This window comes from Lethenteron reissneri, chromosome 50, assembly GCF_015708825.2.
Source record: "Lethenteron reissneri isolate LAM-NWPU_2019-01 chromosome 50, ASM1570882v1, whole genome shotgun sequence".
In the NCBI taxonomy this organism is placed as follows: Eukaryota; Metazoa; Chordata; class Hyperoartia; order Petromyzontiformes; family Petromyzontidae; genus Lethenteron; species Lethenteron reissneri.
This window is the reverse complement of record NC_083828.1, coordinates 8,647,226-8,672,252: the sequence shown is the minus strand read 5'-3', so window position 1 is coordinate 8,672,252 and position 25,027 is coordinate 8,647,226. Positions and strand designations below refer to the sequence as shown.

Below are 25,027 nucleotides of genomic sequence, written 5' to 3'. Positions count from 1 at the left end.
TTTACAAAGAAAGCCAACCTCTTCAAGTGCTATGCAAATTTGAATCCATAAATAACAATAACAAGATACTAGGAAAACCTCGCCTAAAGCAGTGGAACAAAATTGAGTTGCGTCAGACATAATCACCCCTTCCCTCTTTGTTTAACTAATTCTACCTGATTACAGCCCTTGCTATTGTAATAAAGAATGCAGAGTCGCTCTGCATTTCTTTTGTATGTGTGGAGACTTAAATGTCACCTCTAACCCGCACCCTGACACTTTAACACTGTCACTAGAACCCTAATGATCCACCACCATCTAGGCGTCTGCATGACGGACGTCCCGAACGAATATAAGATACAAGTTGCAATTGCATGTATGTTGAACTTCTACGTAGGCAAACCGTGCTTATAGAAGGCGTAAAGAATTTGCGTTGCTGCTGTTGTTCTCGTGAGCATGTTGCTCATTCATGAGACCTAAGAACAGGTTTTACCCTTACTGTTAGGTTTTTATCGGTAAAGTCACGTAGGTAAAAAAATAATAAATGAAAATAAATCAATTGAAACCTAAGAGTATGAATCCTTGCAGTCACGAAAGCTTCAAATCTAGAATTTACCCCTACTGGCAATAAAACAGACGTTAATATGTTCAAACAGCAAATAAGATGCCTTTTGCAAAGAATCAAGTCTGCATAAACCACACGTACTTGTGGTGAACATGCAAAACAACATGTTCTGATAATATATGCATGATATATAATGAAAAAAATGCATTATATATTATGCATAGTCTGTGACCTAAAACGGTGGAATTAGACACATTTATGATGTAGGCCAATCCATTTCAAAGACAATGCATCAATGATCGGAGCATGTTTGTTAGCATGTTAACCACAAGTACTCTGTACGGTTAATGCAGTACTTGATTTCTTCGCAAAAGGTCATCTATTTTGGTGTTTGAACATCTTAACACAACTCCTGTTTTATTGCCACAAAGGGTAAAACCTATTCTTGTTCTTTTTTCGTGTTGCCGATTTTCCGTCCAAGCGTCTGCATGACAGACGTCCTCAACGATTAGAGAGAGAGAAACAGACACGTGTTGTAATGTTTGAATTTTTGCAATTGTGCGTCGGCGTGATGTGTCACATTATCGCACGGACTCAAACGTGGTAAATATATCACTCTCTCCTGTCTAACAAGAGTACAGTATCATCATCATTAGACCTCCCCTTTGCCAGTACCAAAATATAATAATAGGGGTTTTCCCATTTTTTCTGGCAACAAAACTGAAACCTTTTTACGAGGAATCATGTGTGCATTAACTACAATACTTGTGGTCAAAATGCAAACAAAAAACACTGATAATATATGCATTCATTCTAGATTTGATTAATATATGCATTGTCCTTGAAACTGATTGGTCCACACCATAGACGGCTTTCTTTTGAGCCTCGTCTCAATTTGGTGCTAGACAAGAGGATGCCAAAAGACGTACAGCTCAAAGACAATTCACCATCAAAGTAATGAGGGCTCGGGGTATAAGCATCTACATCATTAGACCTCCTTTGCCAGTACCAAAGTATAATAATAGGGCTTTTCCCCTTTGTTCTGGCAACAAATCTGAAACCTTTTTACGAGGAATCATGTGTGCATTAACCACAATACTTGTGGTCAAAATGCAAAAAAAACACACTCTGATAATATATGCATTCATTCTAGATTTGATTAATATATGCATTGTCCTTGAAACTGATTGGTCCACACCATAGACGGCTTTCTTTTGAGCCTCGTCTCAATTGGTGCTAGACCAGAGGTCGCCAAAAGGCGTACAGCTCAAAGACAATGCACTATCAAAGTAATGAGGGCTCTGGGTATAAGCATCTACATCATTATAACTCCTTTGCCAGTACTAAGCAGACCCCGTGCTAGAAACGTCAAAGGGCACGTGAAGTCAACCCGCGTTCGGCTGGGTTTTCACTTAATTCATAACTCAGTTTAACACAGAAAGGTCTGGGTGATGATCTATAATTTTTTGGAGAGCCCTGCTACATTTGGGCTGTTAGGCTAAGTCCATGGTCAATTCACTGCTGGATGAAGCCCCCCCCCCCCCCCCCCTAAGATGCCACCACCTCTCACAATCCTGCGACAGCTTTCTTTTGAGCCTCGTCCCAAACGGTGCTAGACCAGAGGACGCCAAAAGGCGTACAACAGCTCAAAGACAATTCACTATCAAAGTAATGAGGGCTCTGGGTATAAGCATCTACATCATTAGAACTACTTTGCCAGTACTAAGCAGACCCCGTGCTCGCAACGTCAAAGGGCATGTGAAGTCAACCCGCGTTCGGCTGGGTTTTCACTTAATTCGTAACTCAGTTTCACACGGAAAGGTCTGGCTGATGATCTATCATTTTTTGGAGGGCCCTGCTACATTTGGGCTGTTAGGCTAAGTCCATGGTCAATCCACTGCTGGATGAAGGCCTCCCCCCCTAAGGTGCCACCACCTCTCACAATCTTGCGACAGCTTTCTTTTGAGCCTCGTCTCAAACGGTGCTAGACCAGAGGACGCCAAAAGGCGTACAACAGCTCAAAGACAATTCACTATCAAAGTAATGAGGGCTCGGGGTATATGCATCTACATCATTAGAACTCCTTTGCCAGTACTAAGCAGACCCCGTGCTAGCAACGTCAAAGGGCACGTGAAGTCAAACCGCGTTCGGCTTGGTTTTCACTTCATTCGTAACTCAGTTTCACACGGAAAAAGGTCTGGCTGGTGATCTGTAATTTTTTGGAGGGCCCTACTGCATTTGGGCTGTTAGGCTAAGTCCATGGTCAATTCACTGCTGGATGAAGGCCTCCCCCCCCCCTATGATGCCACCACCTCTCACAATCCTGCGACGGCTTTCTCTTGAGCCTCGTCTCAATTGGTGCTAGACCAGAAGTCGCCAAAAGGCGTCCAGCTCAAAGACAATGCACTATCAAAGTAATGAGGGCTCGGGGTATATGCATCTACATCATTAGAACTCCTTTGCCAGTACTAAGCAGACCCCGTGCTAGCAACGTCAAAGGGCACGTGAAGTCAAACCGCGTTCGGCTTGGTTTTCACTTCATTCGTAACTCAGTTTCACACGGAAAAAGGTCTGGCTGGTGATCTGTAATTTTTTGGAGGGCCCTACTGCATTTGGGCTGTTAGGCTAAGTCCATGGTCAATTCACTGCTGGATGAAGGCCTCCCCCCCCCCTATGATGCCACCACCTCTCACAATCCTGCGACGGCTTTCTCTTGAGCCTCGTCTCAATTGGTGCTAGACCAGAAGTCGCCAAAAGGCGTCCAGCTCAAAGACAATGCACTATCAAAGTAATGAGGGATCTGGGTATAAGCATCTACATCATTAGATCTCCTTTACCAGTACTAAGCAGACCCCGTGCTAGCAACGTCAAAGGGCACGTGAAGTCAAACCGCGTTCGGCTGGGTTTTCACTTCATTCGTAACTCAGTTTCACACAGAAAGGTCTGGCTGATGATCTATAATTTTTTGGAGGGCCCTGCTACATTTGGGCTGTTAGGCTAAGTAAGTCCATGGTTTTACAATCGTAAGCCATGGTCCATCCACTACTGGATGAAAGCCTCCCCCCAAGATGCCACCACACGCGGCAAACGCGAGCAATGCCTCGCGTACCATTCCCAGTGTGTTAAAGCACAGTTACATCACACAATTATTATTACTGCGAATTAGAAGTAAGATTCACTCAAAAGATAAAAGATTATTAACGACCAACCACTGTGACCACAAAGCCACAAATGTACCTGCATCTGTAACGTGAACAGACACACACCATCTCGATGCAAGTGTTGTTCTAATTGCGTTGACCCCATGAATGACAACTATGACTAAATAACATTAATAATAATATCAATAATATATACTCTGCAAATCCTCGTCCAGTCCCAATACTTGTTTTGCAATAAGGTGCTACTACTGCTGCTACACATTTTAATGCTAGCCTTAATTCTAATGAATCTTTTACCGGATGACTGGACGTGTAATAACGATTAAGGCAACGCGCACACCTTTACGACGATTTAAACACAAATGTATTCGTATTTAGATGTTAAGATTATTCACCGAATCCGCGGGTGAGATTTTAATCTCATAACCACCGATACGGCTACGCAACCTCTAACACCATAGCTCCACTTAACACACGATGCCTGCGTAAACTATAAAACATCGCAAAGCTACCGAAACAAACACACGTTTCAGAGCTAAACGTTTCAACATATTTGTTTATGTGACCGTTGTCATCATTATCTCCCAAATATTTTCCTCTCTTAATTCGCTCGCCGCAAGGCCTCGAGACACCGTCTCCCCGTTCCTGTCCTGGCCGGCAAACCCGTTGCCTCTCCCGGCCGCCGTTTCAGGCGAGGCCGTAGGCTTCGGCCCGTGTCTCCGCGGGGATCGGCTTACCATCACTTTGGCGGCAGTCATTGCGTCTCTTCTTGTTATTCTCAGTTTCTCTCGCACTCGCGGCTCTCCTGAAATGTTCCCGGCACGACTGCCATTGTTATCCTACGTTTTAGAATGATTGCAACGTTGCCTGTCGCGATATTATTGGCGGTGGTGGTGAATATTCCGTGAGTGAACGATAGCCCCCCACTGTCTTGACAGTAAAATGACAATACCCGCTTTACCTATAAATTAACATATCACCTTACCCCGCTATCAAATTGCACTTTTTAATAAAGATATGTAAATCTTTTATTTTTTTCAACATTCTAAGAACATTCTAGAATATTTTCCAATATGTAAAGGTGCAGCCCTGCAATTCCCTGCTCATGCCACTGCTGGCAGAAGAACCAACCCAATAGAGCAGGGGTCGGGAACCTTTTAAACTGGGAGAGCCAAAAAAGCCAAATATTTCTAAATATCTTTCATTGAGAGCCATATAGTATTTTTAACGTATAATAAATTAAATATGTCTTACTTTTAATGCGACTTCTGGTCACGGGACCCGTGACCCGTGAAATTTATCTTCAAAACTAATTTCTGTTTACTTTAAAATGACACAGTATTATTAAGCAATATCACAAGTATTTTAAAATCAGTTCCAAACTGATTTTTTTTCAACTCAAAATTGTCTGGGAGCCATATGCCGTCACCGGAAGAGCCATATATGGCTCGCGAGCCATAGGTTCCCGACCGCTGCAATAGAGGAAGCTCCAGCGAGGCGCTGTCAAGGGAATTTGGCCTACTCTTCCACGATGGCTAGAAATCTTGGAAGAGGTGTGGGTACCCCACACTTTACCCCACACCACACGAGACTTGCCGATCGACTGGCGTAGCCATGTACATTGCTGAGTGGACAGAAACGGGAGGGGATGTAAGAAACGTCAAGTGCCACGCCGGGAGATCGGATCGAACCAATGGGCCTTTCATTGCAAGTTTCAGTGTGCTGATATCTACAATTGACACTACGGACACATCCCAATAAATGCTTTGTCATTATCCATATATTAAAAACCTGTGAGCCCGTGGTCGAAATTCCAAATTTCCATGGTAAACCACACGGTAATGAACGTTATCTCATACCACTTAGCAAAGTCATCTTTTGCCCGTGGTGGAAATTCTAAATTTCCATGGTAAACCACAAGGTAATGAACGTTATCTCCTCCCACTTGGAAAAGTAATCTCCAGCCCGTGGTGGAAATTCCAAATTGCCACTGTAAACTACACGGTGATTAACGTTATCTCATACCACTTAGCAAAGTCATCTTTTGCCCGTGGTCGAAATTCCAAATTGCCATGGTAAACCACAAGGTAATGAACGTTATATCATCCCACTTGGCAAAGTCATCTCCAGCCCGTGGTGGAAATTCTAAATTGCCATGGTAAACTACACGGTGATTAACGTTAGCTTTATTTTTGTGATTTCGAAAACGTTATGGTTTAGCCATATTTGTTTGTTGTAGTACAAAGTTAGACTGATAACTTTAATCTAAATTGTCTTATGGTTGTTATTGTTTGACTTGCATCCCACTGGGATTTTTGCACACAGCGTTGATCTACGGTACTTTTTCTGGAAGACTTTTCTGTTTTTTCCTGGATTTATCTGTTGCGCGTAGTCACTTTAAGATGTTTCTTGTTCATATTTTTAAATCCTTTATATTAAGTTCGCTTGCTTGCTTACGACCGTGCAAATCTTTCGGTCGTTTTTTAACCCACTTCCCGTGATCCAATCGAGCTGACATTTTCCACACAGACTCGTTGTGCGTGATAATGTTCGTGAAAAAAATGTTCCAAAATTTTACACTTGTTAGGACAAAAATATTATATTTAATTACCAATTGCTTAATGGTGCAATGCAATCATCTGACCCATAGGTGGCAGCCATCTCAAGCCAGAGGACGAGAGGACTCTAGCCGCCACGCATATAAAGGATTTATAGTGAAAAACTTTGTTTTTACGGGTTATACTTGTTGTTTGTTGCGGTTGCACCCGATTCAAGAGCTGCATGGCTCACAGGGCTATACCTAATACATGAACTGAACTGATCTCCTCCCACTTGGCAAAGTCATCTCCAGCTTCGGAGTGAACAGTCACTGCTATGCTGGTCTTGGGACAGGGACACATCACCAGAAGTTGATGATGGAGCATTGGTCGAGAATAACGGTGAACAAGGTAGGGAAAACATTGCCTGCAAGGACGTCCAACAGAGATAGAGCGGTGAGATGGTTAAAACGCGTCCCGTTGCCGTGAGAAATGCCAATGAGTGTGGGGAGGGCCTTCCTCTAGGAATCAATCGATCGTGGCCGATGATTATTGGGTGCATGTCACCTAGCCCTCAACAACAACTAAAACACTTTAATTCATGAACATTACAAATTTACCGTCGTTATAATACTGCACACACAAACGTGCTTTTAGGTCCAAATACATTCAAATATGTATTTGGACCTAAAAGCACGTTTGAAATGACACGCGAGACTCAGGATGCTTTCTAACCTACAGTGAATTGTATCACAGAGCATGGCAGGGATCAGTCGACTGACAATAGACTGAAAGTTGAAATCACCTACAGTACTTTTTTTGTCAATTATTCTGGCCCCTTTATAAATAAATTACAGCTGCCCCCACATCCTGCCTACTGAAGGCAGGAAACCCCCGACAAGCCACGCCCAGAGTCACAAATCTGTAGACGTCACAAAGCCCCGCGAATCAGAATATAATTTTTTCTGGGGGAATCCGATGACCAAAAACCTCTTTTTCACAGATGTCCGATTAGTCAATGGCACCGATAATACTGGTAGGAACCTCCTGGTTACACCAGCCCACAGGGGATTATTGTGTCCGTCGTGCAGGGAGGGGCTGGGTGGGGAGGGGAGGGTGGGGAGGGGCTGGATGGGGAGGGTGGGGCTGGGTGGAGAGGAGCTGGGTGGGGAGGGTGGGTAGGGGCTGGGTGGGGAGGGTGGGGCTGGGTGGGGAGGGGCTGGTCACCCCGTGGTGCCCTTATAAAACTCAACGTTTAACCTACTCACGCCGGATTGTGCCCGCCCTCACAGTCGGCCATATTTGCGGAATACACCACGCCGCCGTTGACCCTGGCCATTGACCGAGCAACCCAACGTTCCTACCAGCTCCCTCCGCAGGAATGTGTTCGGCAGCGTAATCGATTACTTAATAATCGGATATCTCGACTCTTAACCACAAGCCAAACAGAGCTGCACTGCGCCCTGCTAGCCAGCAGGGGGCAGTACAGCCACGTGTTTACACTGGTCTGGAGTACAAATTTACTGAGATGTGGGTGTTTCAAGAAGAAAGAAAACCCACGTGTAGATTTACCAGAATTGACAGCAACCTTTATCAACCCACTGCTGGATCAGAATCAGAGTATTTATTTATACTGGAGGAATCCCATTAGCTAGTTTTCACAGACGTCCCATGCCGTGTTGGTCACGGCGTTTGTTTGACCATATTTCACCACGCCGAACAGGGCTGGTTAAGTCAATGAAGGAGGGGGGGGGGCTGGTTACCGTTCAAAAAAACAATCGCCACTAATTGTTAGCCATGGCTGGGAATCGAACCCTGATGACCGGGTTAATATCACATACCTGTCAAAAAACCCTTATCAGTGCCCACCTTATTACAGACCAATTCAGACCTTATTGGTCACCCCGTGCCCTTATACATCTCAACGTTCAGTCCCATCACAAGGGAGATGCACAAACAAAAATACTAAATTATGTTTTTTTTCTCCCCCGTATTGAAACGGCTGTACGCTGTATGGACATTAAAAGTGAATTTCCCTCTATAAGAATACGGGGTAAACCGTATGGGTTGACAGGTATGATATCACAGTGCGTGACCCGCTGTCACCGCTCCACGCCACTCATGAATTCGCGTCCTTTATTGAATAAAGGTGACACCATTGAGACCATGGTGACAAAGAGACACCACTCATGAACATACAAAGAGCCCATTTGTCACTCCACTGCTGGATGAGTGCCTTCTCTCTATAACGCGTGCGTGGTTTCTTGCAATCACTCAATATTGCACCCCAAAGCTCAACAAAATTAATATTTTTACGAATAAATTGTCTTAACTGTCAGAATTTCCTGGATATTGATAGATATGGCTGGTGCTATGTTTTTTTTTGTAATTACAAGATCGTTCCTGCTGAGACCACTCTTGCTGCAGTACTTTTCAATCTGTCTTGCACGTTCCAGCGAGACATTGGCGCAGTTCCACGATTTTCAGACAGATATTTAATGCACTTCCACAGCTGCTAGTGAGTGGCTACGAGAGGGCATTTGGCCTACTCTTCCACGCCAGCCAGAAAGTTTCGAAAGAGGCGTTGAGCAACCCACCACAATCAACTTGGCGACCGACAGTGCTTGCAACGCCATTCACATTCATGATCAATTTGGTCGACACAAATGAAAAATTATTCATAATCTCTATGCCACAATCTTCATAACATCTCCATTATTGTTTAGTCGTTACCAATCAACATCACTTGCTCCAAAGGCAAAGATCCCCCCCCCCTTTTTAAAGCCTTTAACACCTTTTAGGGCAAGTGCTGTTGAGCGAGTAGCACCTACAAAGGCCGGCACGACAACACGAACGGAAGAGTGGAAAACGCCACGCCGGATTTGCCTCTCCCCAGCTCTTAATGCTGTTCACACCACCACACCAAGCACTCGTTTCAAGTCTGAGCCGACCTAGGGGAGGCCCGGGATCGTCTCGAATATTCGCCGGTTCGGCGATTTGTGCCAACGCACTGCTGGATGAAGGGGGGACGGCTTTATCCACGACATGTGCGTTGTATGGGGGGGGTTCTGACCATACTTCACCACGCTGGTCAGTGCGGGGTTGAACACGTGCCAGCATGACCCTTGCTGTGCTTTGAACCCCGCTCTGAACCCAGCGTGGTGCACTACGTATCCACTGCGGTACAGTACAACAATGTCATTGACTGCCCTGCCCTGTGTCACACACACCAGTGCCTATAACACCTGTTATTCATTTTTCGATTTAAAGCTTTCGTGACTGCAGGGATTCATCTTCTTGATTCTTTCGGTAAAGTCACGTAGAAGGAAAATAATAAAAATAAAACATTACAATAATGATTTGCCTTCTCGACAGACCTGTTCTCCACCTGAAGACGGCTGCTTGCGTTGTGGCCGAAACGTCGTGAGAATAATTTTATTTTTATTATTTTCCTTCTACGTGACTTTACCGAAAGAACCAAGAAGATGAACCTGTTATTCATTCAAGTTGTCAGTAACACCACGACTCAATGCACTCTACAGCAGCACTGTTCTGTGATGCCCAACAACTTTCACCACCGCTCTGAACCCAGCGTGGTCCTTCACGTGGGAAGTGGAGGCGGTTGAGGATGCCTTCATCCAGCAGTGGATTGAACTTGAGAATCGCAGATGTTGGGGGGGGTGGTGGACATGTAATGCACATGTGTGTGTGTGTTTAATACTCGTGCAATAAACGACTTCGCGTTTTATTAATGGAAGGATAAAATTAAGAGAGAAACTCACAAGCATGCGACGTCTCCTTCCGTCCAAACGCATTTCCCGACTAATCATCGTTTAACGCAAACTCACAACAAAAGGGCTCCCACCACAAAATTAATTAAAAATATTTCCACCGTCCTGGGATTTTCACGCGCCCGTCCGCCTCGCCATTGTTGTCACTGCGAGTTGACGAGAGGGACAATCGCCGCCACCCTCTCTCTCCTCCTCCTCCTCAACAACAACAACTCCACAACTCTATCCCTAGCCACAGCTCCCTCCCCAACAACACCACCACCGCTCTCTCTCGCTGTCCCCGCGACCACGGCAACGAAAACCACGCGGGTCACTCAAACAATGCCCCGTCAATGTGCGCCCAGAACGAGCGTCGCCATTGGGCACGTGGCGTGGAAACTCCTCCCACCCACCACGTGACGTGGCGACTGCTGAGTGGCCAAGGAGCCAAGAAGGCGCGCGCCTCCTTGGCCACACCCCCCCGGCCCCCCAACCCCCCCAGCACACCCCTCAGCCTCCCCAGCCTCCCCAGCCCCCCCCTCAGCCTCCCCAGCCCCCCCCCCCAGCCTCCCCCCCAGCCCCTCCCCCAGCCCCCCCCAGCCTCCCCCCCAGCCCCCCCAGCCTCCCCCAGCCCCCCCCCCAGCCCCCCCCCCCAGCCCCCCCCCAGCCTCCCCCCAGCCCCCCCCAGCCTCCCCCCCTCCCCCCCAGCCCCCCCCCAGCCTCCCCCAGCCCCCCCCCCCAGCCCCCCCCAGCCCCCCCCCAGCCCCCCCCAGCCCCCCCCCAGCCTCCCCCCAGCCTCCCCCAGCCTCCCCCAGCCCCCCCCCAGCCCCCCCCCCAGCCCCCCCCCAGCCCCCCCCACCCCCCCCCCAGCCTCCCCCAGCCTCCCCCCCAGCCCCTCCTCCAGCCCCCCCCCCCCAGCCTCCCCCCCAGCCCCCCCCCCCCAGCCCCCCCCAGCCCCCCCCAGCCTCTCCCCCAGCCCCCCCCCCAGCCCCCCCCAGCCCCCCCCCCAGCCCCCCCAGCCCCCCCCAGCCTCCCCCCCAGCCTCCCCCCCAGCCCCCCCCCCAGCCCCCCCCCAGCCTCCCCCCCAGCCCCCCCAGCCTCCCCCCAGCCTCCCCCAGCCCCCCCCCAGCCTCCCCCCCAGCCCCCCCCCAGCCCCCCAGCCCCCCCCCAGCCCCCCCAGGCCCCCCAACCCCCCAGCCCCCCAGTCCCCGCGAGGGCGGGGTACATTGTGGGGAAGTTTACCCCCGGGGGGGAAACACGAGTATAAGACGCACCTTTGTGAAAGTTAAGACTCACGCGTACCGGAGTATAAGACGCACCCTTGGGAAGTTAAGACGAACTCTTCCAACACAAAATTACTGGAGCCAAGTTACGCAAAAATGTGGTCTCATGCATATCTACCGGATAACAAGACGCACCCTGGAAAATAAGCCGCACATCAGACTGGAGCACATCGTCATAAACACATGCACATTTTGATCTGCCACATATACCGGCTAATAAGCTGCACTCCCCGATTTATTTTTTCACATTGCACAGGGAAAAAGGTGCGTCTTATAACTCGGAGAATATTGTCGCGGTTAGGAAGGTCACCTTGAAGATGGAGCGATGAAATTAGCCGGCGTGCCGGGTGACAGATGAATCAAGATCAGAACACGGCATTACCAGAGTTATATCGTGCGGAGGCTACATTTTTTGGCTTCAGATTCACGAATCGAATAGTGAGAGGCGAATGTAAAAATATATCGATCGTGTCAACATTCTCGCAAATGTTCTGCTTTTGATTCACGGTCTGAACGACGACGAGACATAGCCCGGTGAACGTGGAACGTTTGTCCGACGGTTCGAACCACGTGCCAACATTGGCACGTTACCTGTTCATCCACGATATCCTCAATGTCCAAACCCAAATGAGTATTTTTATTTACTTATTTATTAGCAAATTTAGACAACTGCCGTCGGCACACGATGGCCGACTCTTGCAAATTGACAGTGGCGGCCGCTGGATTCGAACCGTAAATCTCGCGACCGCTGGGTACCACGTCAACACCCCATTGGAATGCGGTGCAGATGAGATGAACAATCAGTTTAACACGTAGGCTTTCGCGACCAATATTATTCATAATCAACGTTTTTGGGTTTAGATCGCGTTATTTATAAATGTGTCGTAACCCTCCACCACCCGACACGGCCAATCGGTAAGAAAGTGTCACGTTGACAAAAGACAAATAGTTCACTGCTTTAGCCCACCGGAGTGTTGAAGCGTGAAACCACACCATTTACAATCTTTGCACCTGATGAGTTAATGATGACGTCACCCTGCTGCTGCTCTATATAAGAATGGGAGCCAGAGCAGAGCCTCACCATTCTGGCGAATTGCCCGATGATGCTGGATGCAATTACCAGCGAAACGTCGTACTACTCAAATTGTAAATGTTGTGGTTTCACGCTTCAACACACCGGTGGGCTAAAGCAGTGAACTACTTGTCTTTTGTCAACGTGACACTTTACTGATTGGCCGTGTCGGGTGGTGGAGGGTTACGACACATTTATAAATAACGCGATCTAAACCCAAAAAGTTGATTATGAGATGAACAATCACACGCGGCGCTGCAGACGAGACGGACAATACCAACACCGCGTGTCCTCGCTCTTCAACCGATCCAGGAGGGCACGCGTGCAAGACGCAGGCACATGTCTAACCAATCACCGCACTCGCGTACATATGCCGTATATTATTTGGTTCTTTCGGTAAAGTCACGTAAATAGATACAAATTAAGTAAATAAAATTTAAAATACTAAACGTTTCGATCACAACACAATCGATCGTTATCCTCCTGATGACGATCGCTTGTGTTGTGATCAAAACGTCTAGTTTTTAGTTTTTATTTTATTTACTTATTTTATTTACTTAATTAAAAAATGTAAGTAAATAAAAGAAAAAAAACTAGACGTTTCGATCATCAGGAGGATGACGATCGCTTGTGTTGTGATCGAAACATCTAGTTTATTTTAATTTTATTTACTTTAAAATTTTCTATCTACGTGACTTTACCGAAAGAACCAAAGAATATGCATTCATGCAGTCACGAAAGTTTTAAGTAAAACAAGAATGCCGTATATTTTTCTATATTTTATTTTTTATATTTTATACGTGCACACGCAAAGCCAAGACATTTTATTACGGTATAGGAATCAGTGTTCGCACGATCACCAGCACAACAGGCACATCCATTGAAATACTTGGGACCATGAACTCGTTTCTATTTTAATTAATCCACGTTACAGAGAACTTTACAGGGCAACTTCTATTCTATTTAGGATCCATCAAGCGCCGTTTCCCAGGGCACTTTTACCAACGCAAGCCGACGGCGGCACACAGGTTGTTGTTGTTGTTTGACTTGCATCCCACTGGGATTTTTGCACACAGCGTTGGTGTACGGTGCTTTTTCTGCAATATTTTGCTGTCTTTTCTTGGATTTCTGTTTGCACTTAGTCACATATTCACTTTAAGATGTTTTTGTTCATGTTTTTTGTTTGTTGCGGTTGCACCCGATTCAAGAGCCGAATGGCTCACAGGGCTATACCTAATCAATGAACTTGAACTTGAACGGGAACAAGGAAGGGGTTGAGTGGAGCGGCTGTCAGTGAGGGCGGTGGCGAAAGGGATGGAGGCACAGGTGCCTGGGAACGGATCCGCTGATGTCGCATTGGCAGGGAAGGAGGAACACGGCGGAGTGTGGCGGTGAATGAGGGCGAAAGATGGGTGCGACGTGGGTGAGAGGCGGCGGGGTATGGGGGCACACGCGTGAGATGAGTGATCATGGTTGGGCATGGATGAGGGTTGGTGGACGGGGTGGTAGGGGCAGAGGTCTGTTGGCCGGATAGTTGAGCTGATTGAGGAGCACAGCGGATGGCTGGGGGAGAGATGTGCACACGTAACATAAACAACACTCGTCAAAAACACTATGAACTTTAAAATAAATATATATAACGTGACGTTTCGGGCAATGACCCTTCTTAATTACACATCGAGAGGCTACGACTCTCTACGTGCTGCCCATATGGACGTGCACACACGGTGCATTCAAAGTCACACACACATGTTCAAACACACAGACGCGTACACTGCGCTATGAGGATGACACGAACACAGCTGGCTACGTACGGTGCGAAAGAAGTTCAACATCGTACAACACGCAACGTAACGTCACTACGATTCCGCGCCTCGTCTGTTGCTATCCCGGCCCTGGTCGCAAACCAAGCGAACGCATTCGAATCCGCGACGCCTGCAGAGCTCCTCTTCATTCGCGAGCCCGTTTCGCCTCCGTCATCTGCACGACCACCCCTGCCTCCTGCAACACAAGTCACGCGCACCGTCAACGCCGGTCCCAGACTGCGATGTAAGTTCGACTCCCGGACCAAGGCGCAAGCGCACGGACGCCGGTCGTGGTTGTCAACTGCCGTCCTAAATCCGTGGGGTCTCCCCTAGATTGGCTCAGCCTAAATTGTGTTACCTGGTCGCGTGCGCGTGTGTGTGTGTGTGTCGCTGTGCAGTGGTTAGCCACCACCAGTTACGAATGTCTGAACCGGTCCCGTAGGTCGACTCAGCCTTAAAATGAGTTCCTGGTGCGGTGTGTAAAACATATGCGTTAGTGAGACAAAGACGGCCGCGGGCGTGGTGATGGTCACCCCCCCCCCCTACTCGTGAATCCGTTCCGTCCTTCCTTAACAGCGCTTGCCCCACAGCCCATTAAAGGCTATACGGAGTATCTTTGTCTTTGTATGGGAAGCGGTGTCGCGCAGAGTTCGATTTCCGCTCACGACCAATAGCGGTGGGAAAATCCGAAAGTCCTGGGCCTCTCCTAGGTCGACTCAGCATTTAAACTAGTAGCCGGTGTTGTGTGTAAGACATCGAGCACTGCCCAACACGCGAACACAGCAACGCAAGTTCGAATCCCGGCCGCGGCGCACATCCAACATCGTTGTTATATTCATCGTGCAGGAGTTGAACTCGCAAACTTCCCATCGCTGAGTCGCCTGGCCGGTTGTCATCTTCTTCCTAACCCTGGAGATATGATGATGAAGATGAAGATACTAACGAGGAAGCTGATGATGACAATTATAGTGAGAATGATGACGATGATGATGATATCGATAATTATGACAACGACGATGATGACGACGATGATACTTACTCTTAGTTCTTTCGGTAAAGTCACGTAGGTAAAAAATGAAATTAAAATTAATAAAAATAAAATAAAAATCACGACGTTTCGGAGGCAACACAAGTCTCCGTCAGCAGGTGGGACCATCACAGCCAGAAGACTAACAGCCTGACATTAAAATTAATAAAAATAAAATAAAAATCACGACGTTTCGGAGGCAACACAAGTCTCCGTCATCAGGTGGCACCGTCACAGCCAGAAGGCTAACAGCCTGGCTGTGACGGTCCCACCTGATAACGGGGACTTGTGTTGCCTCCGAAACGTCGTGATTTCTATTGTATTTTTAAAAAAAATTATTTCATTTTTTACCTACGTGACTTTACCGAAAGAACTAAGACTATGAATCCTTGCAGTCACGAAAGCTTCAAATCTAGACGATGATACTGATGGTAATGTGCGAGTGTGCGTGAGCTCGAACCCGCTTGGTCGAGAGGCGACGAGGCGGCGTTCCGACCACGCGACTCGCTGCTGAGAGCCCAGGCTGCGTCGCGTCTCCGGAGCGGCTCAACCGTCGCAGGGAACTCTCCACCCTCGCCCCGAGACTCTCAGCAACTCCCCGCTCCGCGGCCATCTTTGCGTACAGGGCAGAGCCCTCGGAGCTCTTTTTCCCCATCAGGTGACCTGGCGAGACACGGACACGCAGCGTGACTTTGTTTAACGATGATGTGTTCACGTGCTATGAAGAAGGGCCATTGCACGAAACGTCACCTGTTATATATTTTGACCCTTTTAAGGGGACACGGTGTTACTGACGCCAAACATCACGGATCTCACTCCAAACATCACGGATCTCACGCCAAACATCACGGATCTCACGCCAAACATCACGGATCTCACTCCAAACATCACGGATCCCACGCCAAACATCACGGATCCCACTCCAAACATCACGGATCTCACGTCAAACATCACGGATCTCACGTCAAACATCACGGATCTCACGCCAAACATCACGGATCTCACTCCAAACATCACGGATCTCACTCCAAACATCACGGATCTCACTCCAAACATCACGGATCTCACTCCAAACATCACGGATCTCACGTCAAACATCACGGATCTCACGTCAAACATCACGGATCTCACTCCAAACATCACGGATCTCACGTCAAACATCACGGATCCCACGCCAAACATCACGGATCCCACGCCAAACATCACGGATCTCACGCCAAACATCACGGATCTCACTCCAAACATCACGGATCTCACTCCAAACATCACGGATCTCACGCCAAACATCACGGATCTCACGCCAAACATCACGGATCTCACTCCAAACATCACGGATCTCACTCCAAACATCACGGATCTCACTCCAAACATCACGGATCTCACGCCAAACATCACGGATCTCACGTCAAACATCACGGATCTCACGCCAAACATCACGGATCTCACTCCAAACATCACGGATCTCACTCCAAACATCACGGATCTCACTCCAAACATCACGGATCTCACTCCAAACATCACGGATCTCACTCCAAACATCACGGATCTCACGCCAAACATCACGGATCTCACGCCAAACATCACGGATCTCACTCCAAACATCACGGATCTCACGCCAAACATCACGGATCCCACTCCAAACATCACGGATCTCACTCCAAACATCACGGATCTCACTCCAAACATCACGGATCTCACTCCAAACATCACGGATCTCACGCCAAACATCACGGATCTCACTCCAAACATCACGGATCTCACGTCAAACATCACGGATCTCACGCCAAACATCACGGATCTCACGCCAAACATCACGGATCTCACGTCAAACATCACGGATCCCACGCCAAACATCACGGATCTCACGCCAAACATCACGGATCTCACTCCAAACATCACGGATCTCACTCCAAACATCACGGATCTCACGCCAAACATCACGGATCTCACGCCAAACATCACGGATCTCACGCCAAACATCACGGATCTCACGCCAAACATCACGGATCTCACGCCAAACATCACGGATCTCACGCCAAACATCACGGATCTCACTCCAAACATCACGGATCTCACGTCAAACATCACGGATCTCACGACAAACATCACGGATCCCACGCCAAACATCACGGATCCCACGACAAACATCACGGATCCCACTCCAAACATCACGGATCTCACTCCAAACATCACGGATCTCACGTCAAACATCACGGATCCCACGTCAAACATCACGGATCTCACGTCAAACATCACGGATCCCACTCCAAACATCACGGATCTCACGCCAAACATCACGGATCTCACTCCAAACATCACGGATCCCACGCCAAACATCACGGATCTCACGCCAAACATCACGGATCTCACGCCAAACATCACGGATCCCACGTCAAACATCACGGATCTCACTCCAAACATCACGGATCCCACGCCAAACATCACGGATCTCACGCCAAACATCACGGATCCCACGCCAAACATCACGGATCCCACGCCAAACATCACGGATCCCACGCCAGACATCACGGATCCCACGCCAAACATCACGGATCTCACGCCAAACATCACGGATCTCACGCCAAACATCACGGATCCCACGTCAAACATCACGGATCTCACTCCAAACATCACGGATCCCACGCCAAACATCACGGATCTCACGTCAAACATCACGGATCTCACGCCAAACATCACGGATCCCACTCCAAACATCACGGATCCCACTCCAAACATCACGGATCCCACTCCAAACATCACGGATCCCACTCCAAACATCACGGATCCCACGCCAAACATCACGGATCCCACGCCAAACATCACGGATCCCACTCCAAACATCACGGATCCCACTCCAAACATCACGGATCCCACTCCAAACATCACGGATCCCACTCCAAACATCACGGATCCCACTCCAAACATCACGGATCTCACGCCAAACATCACGGATCTCACGCCAAACATCACGGATCTCACTCCAAACATCACGGATCCCACGAAAAACATCACGGATCTCACGACAAACATCACGGATCCCACTCCAAACATCACGGATCTCACTCCAAACATCACGGATCTCACGCCAAACATCACGGATCCCACTCCAAACATCACGGATCTCACTCCAAACATCACGGATCCCACGCCAAACATCACGGATCCCACGTCAAACATCACGGATCTCACGCCAAACATCACGGATCTCACTCCAAACATCACGGATCTCACGCCAAACATCACGGATCTCACTCCAAACATCACGGATCTCACGCCAAACATCACGGATCCCACTCCAAACATCACGGATCTCACTCCAAACATCACGGATCCCACGCCAAACATCACGGATCCCACGTCAAACATCACGGATCCCACGCCAAACATCACGGATCTCACTCCAAACATCACGGATCTCACGCCAAACATCACGGATCTCACGCCAAACATCACGGATCTCACGTCAAACATCACGGATCTCACGCCAAACATCACGGATCTCACGCCAAACATCACGGATCTCACTCCAAACATCACGGATCTCACGTCAAACATCACGGATCTCACGCCAAACATCACGGATCTCAAGTCAAACATCACGGATCTCACGTCAAACATCACGGATCTCACGCCAAACATCACGGATCTCACGACAAACATCACGGATCTCACGCCAAACATCACGGATCCCACTCCAAACATCACGGATCTCACGTCAAACATCACGGATCTCACGCCAAACATCACGGATCTCACTCCAAACATCACGGATCTCACGTCAAACATCACGGATCTCACGCCAAACATCACGGATCTCACGTCAAACATCACGGATCTCACGTCAAACATCACGGATCTCACGCCAAACATCACGGATCTCACGACAAACATCACGGATCTCACGCCAAACATCACGGATCCCACTCCAAACATCACGGATCTCACGTCAAACATCACGGATCTCACGCCAAACATCACGGATCTCACGACAAACATCACGGATCCCACGCCAAACATCACGGATCCCACTCCAAACATCACGGATCTCACGCCAAACATCACGGATCCCACTCCAAACATCACGGATCTCACGCCAAACATCACGGATCTCACTCCAAACATCACGGATCCCACGCCAAACATCACGGATCCCACTCCAAACATCACGGATCTCACGCCAAACATCACGGATCTCACACCAAACATCACGGATCCCACGCCAAACATCACGGATCCCACTCCAAACATCACGGATCTCACTCCAAACATCACGGATCTCACGCCAAACATCACGGATCTCACGCCAAACATCACGGATCCCACTCCAAACATCACGGATCTCACGCCAAACATCACGGATCTCACTCCAAACATCACGGATCCCACGCCAAACATCACGGATCCCACTCCAAACATCACGGATCCAACGCCAAACATCACGGATCTCACACCAAACATCACGGATCTCACGCCAAACATCACGGATCTCACTCCAAACATCACGGATCTCACTCCAAACATCACGGATCTCACGCCAAACATCACGGATCTCACTCCAAACATCACGGATCTCACGCCAAACATCACGGATCTCACTCCAAACATCACGGATCTCACGCCAAACATCACGGATCTCACGCCAAACATCACGGATCTCACGTCAAACATCACGGATCTCACGCCAAACATCACGGATCTCACGCCAAACATCACGGATCTCACGCCAAACATCACGGATCCCACGCCAAACATCACGGATCCCACGCCAAACATCACGGATCTCACGCCAAACATCACGGATCTCACGCCAAACATCACGGATCTCACGCCAAACATCACGGATCCCACGCCAAACATCACGGATCTCACGCCAAACATCACGGATCTCACGTCAAACATCACGGATCCCACGCCAAACATCACGGATCCCACGCCAGACATCACGGATCCCACGCCAAACATCACGGATCTCAAGTCAAACATCACGGATCCCACGCCAAACATCACGGATCCCACGCCAGACATCACGGATCCCACGCCAAACATCACGGATCCCACGCCAAACATCACGGATCCCACGCCAAACCATCACGCACGCTACCTGTGACCATCCACTGACTGTGCGGGCGAACGCGGGGCAGGCTGCCCGCTTTGCGCTCGCAAGGGCAGGCCCGGGCAGCAGAGGGCAGCCCCAAGCCCAGCAGCAGCAGCGTCATCATCATCAGCAGCATGATCACCACGCGCTGTAGCGGGGGTTGGTGATGGTGGCGGAGCGCCGGTCTCTGGACTGCCGCGCACATGGCTGGGCTGCAGGCGAGGCAAGGGGCTGGCTGCGTCATCGACGTTTACACCACCGATTTATATACACCAGCCCCCCCACCCCACCCCACCTATATACCAGCCCCCCATCCCACATATATAACAGCCTCCCTACCTTTATACCAGCGCCCCCCCCCCCCACATACTTATATACCAGCCCAACTAATTTGTTAATTGCCTGCCCACCTAACTCCTTGTATGTGTCCACCTACCTGCCTGTGTGCCTCGTTACCTCCACACCTGTATATCTACCCACTTACCTGTACCTACCTGCGTGCCTGCCTGCCTGCCTACCTGTAAACCCGCCCGGCCGTGTAACTGTCCAACCACCTGTGTTACATACACGTCAGTCGGTTTGCCGACCATCGTGTGCCAACGCACACGATACTTTGCCGTGTGAAGTGTCACATCACCCGTGCAGCTATCTGGCGTGTCCCGGCTGTCTTTGGCTGACAGTGTGTAGCAAGGCCGTAATAATATAAAATATTCAAATATGCTCAAAGTGTCCCCTCCCCCCCCCCCCAATATATTGCTATAAAATAGATTTATGGAAATATGATTGTGGTTATGGTTGTAATTTATGAATCCCTAATCTCTGCCATTGCATACAATGAAATAAAAAAGGTAAAAAAAAAACAGAGCCATGTAATACAATACACTATTAGACCTTTTTTTTATATTTTAGGCAGGAAAATCTTTTCAAATTGAGATTTTTTTTCTGGGGGGGGGGAGACCCCAGACCCCCTGAAAGATTTGCTCCCCCCTAATGTTGACACCATGGCTACGGCCTTCTGTGATGTCGTCCCGCCCGGTGTCCACCTCTGTGTGTGTCTATCTACCTGTGTGTCTGTGTGTCTTCTCGTTCGTCCAGACCGCCTTCGTCTGCTCTCTCGCTCCAGCTAAACACGGCTCATATATTTATACCCATTCACACGCAACAGAGACACACACACGCCCGTTACGCACACAAAGGCAAAGGTCCCCCGTATATTATATATAGGTATGCTGGGGCAAGTGCCTATGAAGGTCATCACAGCACCACGCCCCATCGCATTTGCCCGCTGACGTTTTCACACCGCATCCGAGGTGCAGTGCTCGTTTAAGGCCGAGTAGACCTAGGGGAGGCCCACGACCTGTTCCGACGTTCGTGACTGTTATTGGTCTTGAGCGGGATTAGAGCCCGTGTCGTCGGGATCATAGCGCAGTGCGCTCCCCACACACAAAGACAAAGATTCCCCGTATAGGCATAATAGACTTTTGGGGCAAGTGCTGTTAGCTGTTAGCGAGCGCCTATGAAGGCCGGCACGGCACGGGAGGGGGGGTGGCCAGTACCACGCCCGGCCGCCTTTGTCTCCCGAGTAGCGATGTTTACACACCGCACCAGGTACTCATTTGATGCTGAGTCGACCTAGGGGAAGGCCCAGGACCGCATCCCATAATGGTCACCGGGTGTTGGTGCTGTGAGCGGGAATCGAACTCGGGCCGCCAGGTTTTGTAGCGCAGGGCGCTTAACGCAACACACGCACACGCGGACGCACACACGCACGGACGCACACACGCACAGCAGTCGTCAGCTGCAATCGCATTCCACCTCCCGCGTTAGATCGCTTAAACTCTCCACGACAAAAAATATCTGTCACCCGCGTGACATCACCATCATCACCCCCGCAGCAGCAGCAGCCACCAGCGGACTCCATTCGAACCGCGTCCACCACGCCGAGCTCCAAGTCCCCAGGCACCGGCGGCACGCGGCGTCTTTATTGATGCAGCAGCGGCGGCAATATCGGCCAACGTCCCTTGTGCCCTGGTCGCTTCAATATGTACACACACGCACGCACACGCGCGCGCATACACGTGGTGCGCGCGCGTGTGTTGCACGTGGTGTGTTTGTGTCGGGGAGCGGTGGCGCTGCGGTTCGCGGCGCTGCGCTGCCAATCCGGTGACCCCCAGAGTTCGATTCCAGCTCACGGCCAACACCGGTGACGATTATTTGAATCGGTCCTGGGCCTCCCCTAGGTCGACTCAGCCTCAAACGAGTACCCGGTGCGGTGTGTAAACATCGCCACTGGGGAGAGAAAGGGGGCCGGGCGTGGTGCTGGCCGTCCACCCCCTCGTGTGCCGTACCGGCCTTCATAGGTGAACTTGCCCCAACAATCTGTGCAGGCTATATGGGGGATCTTTGTTTGTGTGGGGAGCGGTGGCGCAGCGGTTCGTGGCACTGCGCTGCCAATCTGGTGACCCAGGAGTTCGATCCCCGCTCAGGGCGAACATCGGTGACGAATATCTGAACCGGTCGTGGGCCTCCCCTAGGTCGACTCGGCCTCAAATGAGCGATGTGTAAACATGGCCGCTCGGGAAACAAAGGCGGTCGTGGGTGGTGCTGGCCTTCACAGGTGCTCACTAACAGCACTTGCCCCTACAGTCTGTGCAAGGCGATGGCTCACGACACAGTGGGAAAATACGAATGTCCTGGGCCTCTCCTAGGTCGACTCAGCATGTAAATGAGTAGCCGATGTTGTGTGTAAGACATCGAGCACTGCCAAACACGCGAACACGGCAACGCAAGTTCGAATCCCGGCCGCGGCGCACATCCAACATCGTTGTTGTATGTATCGTTCAGGAGTTGAACTCGCAAACTTACCACTGCTCGCTGCTCGCTTTACCGTCATTTTCTTCCTAACCTGGAGATATGATGATGATGATAACGAAGAAGCTGATGATGACAATTATGGTGAGAATGATGATGATGATATCGATTATGACAACGAAGAAGTTGATGACGACGATGATAACGATGGTAATGCCACCGCTGATGATGACACAATGACGATTCGACCAGGTCAGTAATTGAACCCACGCGCTCACGACTGGGCGGCCAATTGCTCGTTCACCGGAGGAAAAACTGAACCCCACCAGCCTTTAAATAGACACGGCGACCTGCATTGCAGCAGATACATACAGATCAGCTGTTTATTCTGAACAACACGGCCAAGCTATAGATGTGGAGGCGAGATGGGAAGACGATGTTCCCACGTTTCATTTTGTTTCTAATACAGATCAAATAATCGATTTTTTTGTTGTTGTTGTTTTGCGGTTGTCATTTAAATGTTGATGCGTTGGAATATTTGAGCCGCTCCTGGGCCTCCCCTATGTCAACTCGGCCTCCAATGATTATCTGGTGCAATGTGTGATAATCGCCGCTCGGGAGACAAAGGCGACCCAGGCCTTCATAGGTGCTTTTCGCTAACAGCCCTTGCCCCAACAGTCATGTTAGAGGCTATACGGGGGATCTTTGCCTTTTGCGTGTAGGTATATGTGCGTGCGTAGATACATGTGGCTGTGTGTAGGTGTGTGAATGATGAATTGTGAGTGCTCGCGGCTAGGATTGGCGAGTGCTGAAATGAAAGCGATGTAAACGCTTGTCAAGGTGGGCTGCCACGTCTCGTCCCAGAGGGCAGCGGGGGCTGGAGCGGTGGCGCAGTGGTTAGCGCACTCCCCCCCCCCCCCCCCACATGAGCTGGATTCACAGAACCACGGCTAACATCAGACCCGCAGCGGTCACCGACCCGCTGCGACCAGGCGCGACGTGATACTTGAGCGGAATCTCCGTCTCTCCGCGTGATGAAATGACACACACACACGGAACTGCGTCCTGGAAGTGCATCGTTTAAGCGGCATCGTTTCGAGACGAGCAAGAAGTCTGGGGCTGCTTCGATGTTGCAGTGTCTCATCGGCAGGCAGGCTTGCTTGAAGCCATGTGTGTGTGTATGGACGTTGCAACTCTTTCGCGCCGTACGTTGCCAACCCGGCTTCTATCTACATGATGAAAAACATTGCCGCCTTATCATTATCTTGGCCAGTCGTGAATTGACAAGGCACCGATACACATTACATTACACAAGGGATAACAAAGACAAAATGTCCCCGTGTAGTCCCACAGACTGTTGGGGCAAGTGTTGTTCGCGAGCACCTTTTAAGGGCTGCGCGGCGCACGAGGGAGTGGGTGGTCATCACCACGTCCGGACCCTTTTCGTATCTCCAATGCTGATGTTTGTCCACACGCACAACACAACACACAACACACACATACAACACGTACACAACACGCACACACACAACACACACACACAACACGCACTCAACACACACACAACACGTACACAACACACACACACACAACACGTACACAACACACACACAACACGTACACAACACACACACAACACGTACACAGCACACACACAACACATACACAGTACGCACACAACACACACACAACACTTACATAACACACACACAACACGTACACAACACATACATACAACACGCACACAACACACACAACACGTACACAGCACACACACAACGCGTACACAACACACACAACACACACACAAAACACACACAACACACACACAACGCACACACAACACACGCACAACACACACAACACACACACAACACGTACACAACACACACAACACGCACACAACACACACACAACACACA

General features: G+C 49.5%; 1 protein-coding gene across 1 annotated transcript in view; it reads right to left on the bottom strand.

Moving 5' to 3' along the window:
- The window catches only part of LOC133355251 (S phase cyclin A-associated protein in the endoplasmic reticulum-like), a 227,935-nt gene extending 217,642 nt beyond the window's left edge, over positions 1–10,293 (bottom strand). Inside the window, 1 exon segment of the mRNA XM_061572635.1 lies at positions 10,025–10,293. Within this exon segment, the coding sequence (XP_061428619.1) occupies positions 10,025–10,072 (48 nt within the window). The 5' untranslated portion in view covers positions 10,073–10,293.
- Between the last annotated feature and the right edge of the window lie 14,734 nt (positions 10,294–25,027).